General features: G+C 43.7%; 1 protein-coding gene across 2 annotated transcripts; it reads left to right on the top strand.

The window, feature by feature from the left end:
- The first annotated feature begins 896 nt into the window (after window positions 1-896).
- Window positions 897-12,167, top strand: Plgrkt (plasminogen receptor with a C-terminal lysine). Of its 2 annotated transcripts, none has more exons than XM_051146315.1 (5): window positions 897-950; window positions 3,450-3,536; window positions 9,588-9,718; window positions 10,298-10,407; window positions 11,802-12,167. In XM_051146315.1, exons 2-5 carry the CDS (start codon window positions 3,456-3,458, stop codon window positions 11,921-11,923), a joined length of 444 nt encoding a protein of 147 aa, XP_051002272.1. In that variant the 5' UTR covers window positions 897-950; window positions 3,450-3,455; the 3' UTR covers window positions 11,924-12,167. The 2 variants fall into 2 exon arrangements, with proteins under 2 accessions (XP_051002272.1, XP_051002273.1); XM_051146316.1 differs by lacking the exon at window positions 897-950 and adding an exon at window positions 1,925-1,973.
- The last annotated feature ends 664 nt before the right edge of the window (window positions 12,168-12,831 follow it).

The following is a 12,831-nucleotide window of genomic DNA, read 5'->3' as shown; positions in this document are numbered from 1 at the left end:
GGTTGCATGGCCCCACGCAGCTGCAGCTCCGGCTACGGCTACGCAAGGGAGGCCTGGGCTCTGGGTTCTGCTGATATCCCGAGGCTGGCAGGTATTGCCAGCCCTGTTCAGTGAGCGTGATCTCTCGGTAGCATCGTCCCCAAGTTGGGACGAGCCTGCAGAGTGCAATGGATAGGGAAGTGGGATGCCTTTAGGGGAAATACCCAAATAACAGTAAACTGGCTCCACAGAGCGAGAGTGGAAACAATGACAGAAAACACGTCCAGAGGTTATGTGCTTCCTGCTAGGGGAATACGAGTTGGGAAGATGTATTGAGACTGATGGCGACGATGTGACCAGTCCCAGACTCTGGTACTACATCAAGGCAGACATATGGACAGCAGAAATCGCGGAAATCTTTCTCCTTCTAAATCAAATTTTGGTTCCCAGGGTGACCAGAGAAAGTCTGTCTGGGATTTGCACAATCAACATTCACCCAGAAACACCTCTTTCCAAAACAATTTGAATGCTAGGTGTTCAGAGCGGAAGCATTAGCGCGCCCTGCCTTCCCCACCCCAAAACTCAAAAACCAGGAGCAGCCTGGACCCACGTTAATATTCTAAGCCCTCTAAGACGCCCTGGTTCCCTGTGTTACCTGGAACCAGGGCCATCTGAGGACACTCTTGTTTGCTGATAGTATTTTGTCTCTGGGAGAGAGAAAATCGAAGGTATTTGGAACATCCCAGGAAAGGGTGCAGATGGCTTTGTTAGGTACAGGAGAGGAGAGGCTGAAAACACTGTTCAAAGGTCAAGTTACAAGGTGTGTGCTGTATACCCATTTGCAGGTGTAATTTCCCAAAGGGACGCTTCCTGTTTGCCTTTTACTTTTACCTGCGCATCTGAGATCCCCCACCCACCCACCCCCCGACATAACCAAAGTCCAACTCCAAGGCTGCAAGGTCCAGAGAGAGGTAAGCATAAATCCTAGCTTCCCACAGTGTCTCTCTTCTCCCTCCCTCCCTCCTTCTCCCTCTCCCTCTCCCTCCCTCCCCCTCCGTCCCTCCCTCCCCCCCCCCTCTCTCTCCCGATGATTGACATGAGGATTGTCTTACCACTTCAAGGGAGAGCTCACCCCCTTATAAATAGAAGTGCGCCAAGAAACTCAGGGGCACGTGTGTGTGTGTGTGTGTGTGTGTGTGTGTGTGTGTGTGTGTGTGTAGACTAGAAAACAGTCAAGTTCTTTGAAGGTGCTTGCAGCAGAAAGAAAACTTCAGCCTTCTACTCCCACACTCCTACACGCAGAAGAAAAATAAGGAAGGGTGAGCAGCCAGAGCTGGAGTTTTTCTTCTGCGCAAGTGTTTGCGACAAGTAGAAGCCAGGGAGACTATCAAGATGGATGATAACACTTCTCCTGCAAGCTCAGTTGGAAATGACTCACAGGGTCTGTCAATACTTAGCTAACAGAGTAGACTGCTGGACGCCCCCGCCCCCCCCCCCTTTCCTCATAAGTGTCCCCTGACTCTGCTCATTGGGTGCTGAGTGGAACCTTGACAGACAGGGAGGGCTCCTCATGACTTCCCAGGCCCGACTAGGGCCTTTGCTATTTCTTCCTAGCGAGCAGTTCAGCCTCCACTCAACTTTGCTCGAGTGCTTGCTCGAGTGCTGTGTGATCCCAGACTGTGCTTTTTGATGGAATACAGGTAAGTCATTGACGCCTGACTGTCGGGTCACACTCACTTGGAGCCCTACTAACAGGGTCACTGTTTCAGTTGACGTGAAATACCTCTGTCGTCCCTGCTTATTTCTTGAATTACTCTAAACCCAGGATTTCCTTAATGTGAAAATAGCTGCTGCCTGGGGTCCTGGCAGCAAAGCACTGAGTCTGGCTACTGTGGTGTGAAGGTATTCAGCAGCCTGTTACTACAACAACATTGCCGAGAGTAGAGACGTTGTGACGTTACCCTGGGCCTTATAGTCTTCTGCAAGAAAAACCAGTAACTAAAATGTGTTCAGCACATACTCTGTTGAATTTAGAAAAAAATTAGGAGTTCTAAGCCACCTATAGTTTATAGCACTCTTAGGTAGCTGTTAGAGAAGTTAAGATAATAAGATTAAAAAATGATGGTGCCTCATGTGGAGGGTGGCTCAAGTCACAATTTTTAAGGTAGCGATGATACCTAAGAAAACAAACTTCAGATTTTCAATTCACTTCTCAGGCTAGTAAAGAAAATAACCATTCTGGTGTGTGTGTGTGTGTGTGTGTGTGTGTGTGTGTGTGTGTGTGTGTGTGTGTGTGTGTGGTTTGGTTTGGTTTGGTTTTTCAAGACAGAGGGTTTCTCTGTGTAGTTTTGGCTGTCCTGGAACTAGCTCTGTAGATCAGAGCTTTGAACTCAGAGATCCACCTGCCTTTGCCTCCCAAGTACTGGAATTAAAGAACCATTCTGTTTTTAACTTTTCTGTAATATTCAATAAGTTACATTGAACACCTTATTATAAAAAAAGAGGTCTATACTTTACTGTAGGCTAATGTAAGTGTTCTGAGTACATTTAAAGTAAGCTAAGGCAAACCATAATGTTTGGTGTATTAGGTGTAGTAAATGCATTTTCTCAGTGGCATTTATAAAAGGAATTTCTGAATTATCAACGAGAAGCTGGGCGTGGTAGCACATGTCTGCAGTCCCAGTGGTGAGATGAGAGGCAGAGACAGGACAGTCCTGTCTGGAAGCCTTCCGGCCAGCTAGCCTGGAGTACACAGCTGAGAGCAGCATGCGGGAAGGGACTGGCTCAAACACTGTGGAAAGTGAAAACCTGGAGTTATCCTCTGCGCTGGACACATGTGCTGTGGCACACATACCCACCTGCACTCACACACATGAATGGATACACATACTCGCACACATACTTACCACATGTGGAGTTTTTTTTTTTTTTTTAAAGTGTATTTGCAAAGTCTTGTCAACATTGTTATCCTCCCTTCCTTTTGAGAACCTTGGTAACACGGAGAGAATGGAAGTGAGGCTAGGGGGTGGAAGTGAGGCGTGTGCCACAGAGGCCTGGGAGCGTGAGACTTCAGGAAGAATACTGGCATAGTGACCCCGAGGCTCCTAGATCTTACGACACAAGTTCGTGAAGGATAAACAAAAGTCCTCCTGAACACACATCCTCAGATGCAAGGTCTTACTGTCTCCCTGAACAGATGGGAAAAAGGTGGCTAGCGTTAGATTTGTAGTGGGGAGAAAACATGAGGAGGCATGGCACTGTGAGCTTACAGAGCAGGGAGAGATGGGAAGTCATTTCAGTCAGCTGGTCTGGACGGTGCCCAGGTTGGGTAAGCATGCCTGAGGTTAGACAGCTAGTTACGATTTGTACTACTCCCCAGGTCAAATGTGTTCTCTCTCTTTTTACATCGTCACTGTTGAGAAAAGCCCAGAGCATGTTATTTAAAGTTGTCTTGCACTTTCACCCTTTAGGTCAAGATGGGCTTTCTGTTCTCAAAATCTATGAGTGAAAACATGAAAAGCCAACAGGAGTTCATGGTTATGCATGCTCAACTTCAGGTATGTGTTGGTTAAGATGTTATGTTCCTAATCATCTAGAGGTAGGTTCTCTCGGACTCCTCTTGACCCCTTATTAAAATGTTCATGGGCTCCATCCTCAAAGACAAGACTCAGTGGATGGACGACTAGCTGGCCAATGGCCCGTGTCTCCAATCCAGATACTTGAGTCAAAATTTCCATGCTACCAGGTAGCTGCTTATAGCTATGAACAGAATATGCCCCTCCCTCAAGGTATCCTGGACCCCTAGAACCGGTGAATGTATTAGAAATACGATACCTTACATGGAAAGGGACTTTACAGTATGTTCATCTAAGGAGGTGTTTTCCTGGGTTATCCATGTGGAGCCATTGTACTTCCCAGGGCCTTTATAAGTTCCTATAAAATTCCTGTTATGTAATTAGTAGCATTGTATTCATTATTGTTGATATGTACAACAAGGTGTGTGTGTGTGTATATATGAGAGAGAGAGAAATTTAAAATGTTATCCCGCTACACATAGAAATTTTAAGCACAAGCTGAGCAGTGCTCTACTGGTTTTGAAGATGGAGTGAGTCACAGCCGTGGGCCAAAAAGTGCAGACAGCCAGTTGGGAAAGCCAAAGAAACAGCATTTCCCCTGCTGCCTCCAGAGAGACAGAGCTATGCCAACCCATGTTGGCCCTTTAACCTCAGATAATAATTTCTTAAAGCAACATTAGGAAGCTGTTATAGACTGTGACACTTGACCTTGGATTATACAGTAGTTGTTTAGGAAAAAAAAAAAAAAAACCAACAACAACAAAGAGATTCTGAATTGTCTAATACAAGTTGTCAAAGCATTTTAAGACATTATAAGGCACAGCTGAATGTTATAAAAGTTTGACCCAAATTATTTTGTTAAGATTTTAGAGAATGTTGATGAGGTCCCTGTGGTCCACTGTGGCTCTAAAAGCAGGAAGTGCTAGTCTTGGGCAGTCCAAGGGAGAGGTGAGCCAGACTGTCTGGATGGAGCCGCATCAGCTTGACTGCGTGCATGATCTGATCTCAGTCTCCTACTCTGTACTTATTCAAAGAGTAAGTCCTGTGGAGTCCCTACACTAGTTTCAAGAGATCATAAAGTTTTGCAGATGTCCAGTGACTAATATATACCAGGTCTTTGTTTTCCTCCTCAGGAACCACAAAAAAACGAAAGGGTTTTTGGGGTTGTTTTTGTTTCTGTTTTTTCTTTTCAAAAATTAGTTTTTGAGAACTTCAGACAATGCATTAGGGGCTATGGCTCAGTGGTAGAGCATTTGCCTAGCATGCACAGGGTCTTAGGCTCAGTTCCCAGTACTGCTGTACCAGAAAGGGGGGGGGGGGAGCAGGGGAAGGGGAGGGGGGAGGGGGAAGGGGAGAGGGAGAGAGAGGGGGAGGGGGAGGGGGAGGGAGAATGTCATCATCACTCTTCAGTTTTACCGCCTAGTCTCACTTCTGTTACAGTCAAAAATGAACATGCCACTAGATGGCACACATAAGCAACCTTATAGCACCCAAGTGTCTGTGAAGCATCTTGATGTTATTATGTAGGACAGAAATGAGGAACCTACTGTGCTGCCGGCCTGTGCTATGCAGAGGGGCTGTAGGCGACACACTGTGATCATGCAAAGACTTGTGAGCAGTAAATGTTTATTTGTGCTCAGGGAACAACATGAGAGAAAACAAAAGCCAACCAAACATGAAAGCCAGACCTTGACCTGTCTATGTGCTGAAAACATAGGACAGTGTAGATTTTTCTTAGTTTTTTTAGTGAAATTGGATCTTGCCAATGGAAGATGTGATGTTTTTACCCTGGTTAATCTGTATTGTTGATGTGATCCTGGAGTCCCCTGACAAAGAGGGACTCTTCAGTTGAACTGCTTTAACTAGATCTGCCAGTAGCCATGTCATGAGACATTAATGGGAGGGCCCCGCCCACTGTGGGCAGTCTCAGTCCTGGGCAGGTAGGTAGGTAAGAAGGCTAGCTGAACAGAAGCCCCTGACTAGAAAATAGTGTCCCTCCATGGTTCCTACTTCCAGTTCCAGCCTTGAGTTCCAGATCTGACTTCCCTCAATGAAGGATTGTGACCTGGAAAATGAAATAAGCCCTGTCCTTCCAGTGTTGATTTTGGTCACGGTGTTTTATCACAGTCACAGAATCAAACAAAAGCAGTTCCAAATGTGGTAATAAAAAGAAGCAACCTCCGGACACAGCGAGGGACTTTTCTCAGACACTTCCACAGTCCACGGTCTGTGTAAACTCCTGTGGTGTGCCCTTCATGTGCATATGCATTAGGTGCTAAAACACCTTGGTGGTCAGTGCGATGCCATCTCTCCAGGGAGCACACATTCTTGAATGGGGTAACAATGGCAGCCAATGCGTTCAGTGCTGTATTAAGAACTGAGAGTGATATATATTAACATGCCTGTTAAGACAGAAGGCCAGAAGCTTCTCTAAAGGTCACACCTTTAGCCAGTACCTACTTAGTGCTGGCCCATGTGCAGACCCATGTGAAAAGGCGAGGCTGAGAGCTTTTCTCTCTGTCTGTTCTGACATGGTTCAAACATTTTATGTCAGACTTTTCATAGAGGAAAAATATTAGGATCATGCTTAATAAGCACACGTTTGAATCCAGTAGGAAAATTGATGTTAGTTTTAGGTTCAGGGTTAAGTTTTGTTTAGGATATTTAATGAATCTAGCTATTGGGTAAGGTGGTTATTTATTATAATAGTTATGCCACTGGAGACCTGAATTTTATTTTATTGGGTGTATTTTAGTTGTTCAATCATTATACATTGTTTAGATGTCAAATACTATTAAGACATAATCATTTTCACTTATATTTTCCCAAAAGAAAAACATTAACTTCAAGTTTTATTTGTCTTAAAAATTTTTTTAACATGAAGACTTCAAAGTCTCAGTAAAATGAAAGATTATGTCATTATCTCCCTCCCTCCCTCCCTCCCTCCCTCCCTCCCTCCCTTCCACCTGAGGCCTCTCTGATGCCTTCTTACTAAGACACTCACTGCACTGTCTCCTTTGTTGCAACAAGCCACTAAGCCCAGATGTTCAACCATAGGTCTATCCCTGATGTCTTTAGCCAGAGAACATTGACAGTACCACAGGAGATACTTAATACTTATGTGTTACTTACCATGTGCCCCACACTGCTGTACATCAACACGTGTGTTGTTGTTGTTGTTGTTATCCCTTGAGACAGGACAACAGTGTAGCCCAAGTTGGCCTCCAATTTACAATTCTTCTTCCCATGCCCCTTCTTGAGTTCTAGAACTATAGGCATGCACTACCAAGCCTGGAGCGGAGCTGTCAACCTGAACCCTGTGAGACAGAGCTTTACAGCTAGAGCCCAGTGTTTGAGTACAGTCCTTTTGATCTTCACTTTGACGACCATTTCTGCATAGTGAGATGGTGCGCTTCCCTCTCGTATGCCATGTGCTTGTCAGGCACTCATAGGATCTTATCACAGTCTCATCCCATCTTGGGCACCCGCTGAGTTCTTGGCTGATTCATAAGATGTTGATACATTGACTTCACTCTTTTCTGTAAAGTTTATTCATATGACAAGAACGGAGTATTTCTGTGTTCAAAACAGCATATCAAATCGTCTTTATAAAACTCTCTGCTTACTACCTTTGATAGCTCCCAGCCATCAGTTTCAGACTATATCCACTTGATGTTTACTTGGGGGGTAAAATAAAGATCTATCCTGTGATAGCTCATTTAGGCAGTAGTTCTCAATTCTAGCTGCGCACTAGAATTACCTAGATCCCTGCAAAAATAAAAATAAAAAGTAAACTTAAGCTAAACTTGTATTGACCTAACCTCCAGTTAACATGTGGAATGACTGTTTTGGGGGTTGGTGTGGATACTGGGACTTTGAAGAACTCTACAGCTGTTTACATCTCTGGACACTGGTGTTAGGCTGTTCTGCATCTTGTTTTGATCTAGATGACTTTTTATTTAGGTTTTACACACTCAATATTCAGGTATACAAAGTCATATTGTTTATATTTAACAAAACTCAAAATGAGCCTCTGCTTCTACGGATAAAGGCAAAATTTAGTAAGGCAAAGTGGCTTCCTTCCTTCTTTCTCTTTCTCCTTCCCTGCTCATTTTTCCTTGGAACAATCTTGGTCTGGCCTAAGAGACCTCAGGTGGCACAGGCATTAGAGGTGGCATCTCTGGGTGAGGGGAGCTTCTCTGCTATTGTTTATAACCACTTAGGAAATGTGAGGTGATTGGTCCTGAGGTCATTGATCCTTCTCCAGGCGAGTCTAGCTGTGACTTCTACACTTCTCAGTGCTGTGGACCCTTGAGAGACTCAGCTACACTCGCCAACCACCTCTGCCTTAGGTTCTCTACTAAAGTATCTCATATGAGTTCTTCTGGCCCTAGCATTTAGTGGCCTTCTGGTATGCTACCTGTGCTTTTAATTTTTAGGTATCTCCTGGGAACTTTTCTTCATGACGTGGGAACCATGCAGACTACTGGGTAGCTGAGATTAACCCAACTGTCTCTCTCAGGCCTGCTCTGAACCCAGATCTGCCCTGCAACCATTGTTTCTCTACTTTGGTTCCCCCTCCCATAGTCCTCTCTGCTCACAGGATTCCCCAGGCCCACCTGGCACTTACTTGACATTCTCCTGTACTATACAACTCCCAGGAGAGCTGAATAGCCAAGCTTTATTCTTTTACCAAAACCCACCCTCCTCTCTCAGTCCCTGCTGCAGTAGAAAGAGAACATGACTGTTGTGCCCATCTCTCAGGTATCCCAAAGATCACCAGGAGTCGAAACTGATGCAAAGACACAAGGATCTTTATTTACAGCTTGAGTTGGGCCATGACTTTCACCAACTCAGTAGTATCCAGAGGTGACCCCACACTCTGGTCTCAGGGTAACTTATAGGTCTCCTTCCTCCCTCCCCAGGTGCCCCCAAAGCAAGGGGGTCCAAGCTGGGCAATCACCTATTGGTTAAGATACATAAGAGGGTCTTGTATTTAAAAAGATAGGTTATGAGAGAGGTCAAAATCACAAACAAACCAAGAGAGAATTCTGAGTTCTCTCTTGTCAGTGGGGGAAGTCATGTCCTGTCCCACAACAACTGGCTGTTGCCAAGGGAAAGAGCCGATAGCACAGCAGGGCTATGTGACTATAGTCACGAGCTGGGGGCCCTTTGGTCTGGTTTCCTAGTGACCATATCTCTGGTGGGCAAGAAGGGAATGTGGCAAGGTCAGCCCTTTTTGCAGCTGTTCCCATGCCTTTAAGCCTGTTTCTTAAAACCTTGCCTCAGTGACCCTGAGATATGGATTTTAATTCTTTTTTGGTCTCTCATGACCAGAAACCAAGTCATGTTACTTTTCTTTCATTCTGTTTCTGAGCTTTGCCGATCATGTGTTTTAGAACTGAAATGTCAGGAAGACAACAGGTTTCTCTCTGAAGAATCAAACTCTTTTCAAATCATGAACTAAAGTTTTCATTTTGCTACTGATTCTGTGTTTTTTTTTAAGTCCAAACAAATATTGTTTCTTGTGTTTTAGCTGTTCAGAGCTGAGAAAGACACTGACTAAAGTAGCACAGAGCAAAAAAGAGATATGATGAAACTCCCATTCATCCCTGAAGGTTGACCCAGCATTTCAGCTTGTAGTTGGGTGTATTTGGAAGACAACATAAGTGGAGGGCCAGCAAGGAGTGTGTGTGTGTGTGTGTGTGTGTGTGTGTGTGTGTGTGTGTGTGTTTAGTGATCCATAAATCTTTCCTTATACGAAACAGAAAAGCCTGGAAACCTCTCTATGGCTTGGATTCACAAAAATACAGTCAAGACCTCAGGGAGCAGGAGTGATGTCCTGTATCTATTTGAAGGAATTGTCACTGCCCAAAGGCACAGTTGCACAGAACTTTTCAGAGCAACTTAGCCAGAGTCTACTGTGACTTAAGCAAAGCAAAACTGCAGGAGAGCAAATGGAGAAGGAGAAGCAGATTGTAACGTTGTTCCAAGATGAAAGGTGAGTAACTGCCCTTTGTCTTTTGCACATAGCTGGAGAGGCAGCTGACGATGCAGAACGAGATGAGGGAGAGACAGATGGCCATGCAGATCGCCTGGTCGCGGGAATTCCTCAAATATTTTGGAACCTTTTTTGGCCTTGCAACCGTCTCTCTGGCAGCTGGGTATGTGTACAGTGTAAAGACTTGGTGAAATAACGCAGTCTTTGTCAGGATCATAGCACAGTTATGTCGGCTGATGGACTTAGAGCTTTGAGGTTTGAGTATTTACGTAAAGAAACCTCCCCTAGTTTACCCCTCTGTAGAACAAGGGCAGGAACAGTTCATTCTGCCATTATATTCCTTTTGCCGTTTTTTTCTAGTGTAGAAGTTAAGGGGGGCTCACTTGACCAAAGATGGACTGCCTCTGTGCTTATTATTCCCCAAGGTTCTGAATGGCAGGCTCTCAACACTTGCCCACTTTAAAAGGAGGACTCTAAGCCTTGAACTCAAAGTAAGATTACCAAGTCATAGACCCTCCCCTTGAGAACCAAAGAATCTGGTAAGGTGTGCTGGACAAGGAAATTCAATTTCTATAGACGACTCAGATGGATTAAATAACCTATGAGATGGAATTCGTTCTTCCAACAAGCAGTGGGGGTTTTTTGTTTGTTTGTTTGTTTGTTCGTTTTTGTTTTTTCTCTCAAGGATAAGATATGCATTTACCGGCTACTGTTGACATTCTCCTTTCTGTTTCTGAAACAGAGCAATAAAGCGGAAGAATCCAGCCCTTTTCATTCCTGTAGTTCCGCTAAGCTTCGTCCTCACCTACCAGTACGACCTGGGCTATGGAACGCTCCTACAGAGGATGAAAAGTAAGTCTTCCTAAGCCAGAGTTTCTGTGTCCTAATCCATCTATGGCTCAAGATTTCCTCTTGGGGCTGGGAGATGGTTCAGGCAGTAAAGTGCTCACTCTGCAAGTTTGAGGGCCTGAGTTCAATCCCCATCACCTGTGTGAAAAAGGTGGGCATAGTGGTGCAAGTTTGTAATCTCATTGACAGGGAAATAGAGACAGGCAGTTCTCGGGGGTCACCTGACTAGCCTACTTGGGCAAGCTCGGGGCCAGTCTGAGATCCTGTCTCAGACACAAAAAAATAAAAACAGAGTAGATGATGCCCGAAGACACTGGAGGTCAACCTCAGGCCTCTACATGCAAGTCTACACACATGAACACACACATACAGTGGCATGTGCAGACACGCACACACGCACACACACATCTTTGACTTACAAAGATTCTGCTAGGACCATTTTCCTAATATTCAGAGGACCAGAACCTCTACTTCTTCCAATACTGTGGCATGGAGTCAGCTCTTACTAGCTCATAAGAACTGGCTGCTACGTGTTTAGAAATTTTGCATGGTATATATGAGGCACAGTTGCTTATTAAAATTAAATTAAATAGTCTGCAGACTTCTAATTAAATTATGATAAATAATAAATTACATTTAAAACAAAGGTATTAAATATTCAGAACTCATCTGTTTCTAATTATTTTTCTATTCTATATAATTATAGATTATTTGTATCAGTTGTATCTGTATTATGTAAATGCAGAAGCAGCATACAGATGCAGCAAAGAGCAGCCACAGCTTTACCCTCAGTGGCACCCATTGGTGGCTTGAGATTGCTCAAGTGGGAGTATGTGCATCGTGGAAACTGGCAAACACCAAATCAAGGCTCAACCTTCTATTCTGTTGATCTCCTAGACCAGAGATTAGAAAATGTTGACAGTTTAAGCCTTTGGGAAAGAAGCCTAATGATTTCTAAAAGTATTCTTTGTTTTACAGACAACTTACTTATTTTTAGTGTCAATTTGCAATTGCTTATATGTATGTATTATTTATCAGTCAAATCAGGATAGTTGTATCTATCTCCTCATGCATTTATCATTTCTGTTTATGTACTGTTGCTGAGACACAGGCTCCCTGTGCAGCCTAGGCTGGCTTTGAACTCATGACTGTCTTGTCCTGACTGCTAAAATTATAAGCATGAACCACTACACCCAGCTCTAGCTGGGTTTTCAGAATCCATCATTGTGTTTCCCCTGCGTAATACATTCCTTCTGAGTGAAATGCTTAGCTCCGAGTTTTAAGGCTGTGCTACATAGTGTTACCCACAGTGTGTTCCCGGAACAGCAATCAGGTCCTCTTGTGAAATGCTGACGGGCCCCCTTTGTCACCTTACACATTTCTGCATTTTATTTAAGGTGAAGCTGAAGACATATTAGAAACAGAAAAGACTAAGTTGGAGCTGCCAAAAGGAATGATCACCTTTGAAAGCCTTGAAAAAGCAAGAAGAGAGCAGAGCAGATTCTTTGCAAACAAATAAAGTCACATTTATCCTCGGAGCACGTGTTGCGTCTCAAAGCACAGAATTGCTGACTTGAATCGCAGTGTTTACAGTTTTCTAAATGATCAAGATTTTGATACAATGCATTTTTATTTTAGAATATTAAAATTCAAAATGAATTCGATGAACTCTTTTAAAATAAAATTCCTAGGACTCAACCAAATCATGGCAGTGTTCTGAACAACATTCAAACTTCTTGTGCGTATGTGTGTTTTACAATTATCTAAGTGCAAAGTCAATAAATTATATTGTTCTGAATTTCACGCCAATGTCCTACTGCTTGAGGTTCTGTCATATAGACTTCCTACTCAATATTCAAGTCTCATAGGCATCTGTTATTGGGTGCAGTCCCACACAAAGAACAGCAATGCACAATGAACAACAGTGTTCATTGTTTGGAGGAGGAGAAAGAAGAGATGACGAAGTTGAGAGAGACATATGGGGGTCAATTGGGACGGGAATGGGTTGATATGTTCATATTTTTATTGTATAGGCATACGACATTTTCAAACAATAAAAACACACCTAGCTAACTAATAAATAAGTAAATAAGTAAAAGAAATTATAGAGGAAAGAGATGGATGCAGGCATGGTGGAATATTACCATAATATCAACTAAACAGGGGGCTGAGGAAGGAGGTTAAGTTTGAGGCCAGGCCAAGTAACATAACAACAGTCTGTTACATGTGTGCATGCACACACAAGCTCATAACACGGGGGTGTAATTGGTGCCCAGAATAGTTCATCAAGAGTTCTAAGTTTAGAATTATTTTGTTATGTGAGCTTTGCTGACATCAGGGTTCACCGAGTGTAGTTTAAGACCCTTCAAGGCTGTGCTACCTAAAGACCTTACAGGAGGTTTAGCTACTATGTACTTTAGCCAGGCC

The sequence above is a fragment of the Acomys russatus genome, chromosome 5 (assembly GCF_903995435.1).
Source record: "Acomys russatus chromosome 5, mAcoRus1.1, whole genome shotgun sequence".
Lineage (NCBI taxonomy): Eukaryota > Metazoa > Chordata > Mammalia > Rodentia > Muridae > Acomys > Acomys russatus.
The sequence above is the reverse complement of the archived record's forward strand: the minus strand, read 5'-3'. Positions and strand labels throughout refer to the sequence as shown.

Excerpts from the sequence above, each read along its gene's own strand:
- Plgrkt (XM_051146315.1), top strand. The coding sequence starts at position 3,456 with ATGGGCTTTCTGTTCTCAAAATCTATGAGTGAAAACATGAAAAGCCAA. Across the intron at positions 3,537-9,587 it reads TTATGCATGCTCAACTTCAG|CTGGAGAGGCAGCTGACGAT; the intron begins GTATGTGTTGGT and ends TTTTGCACATAG. Across the intron at positions 10,408-11,801 it reads GCTCCTACAGAGGATGAAAA|GTGAAGCTGAAGACATATTA; the intron begins GTAAGTCTTCCT and ends ATTTTATTTAAG.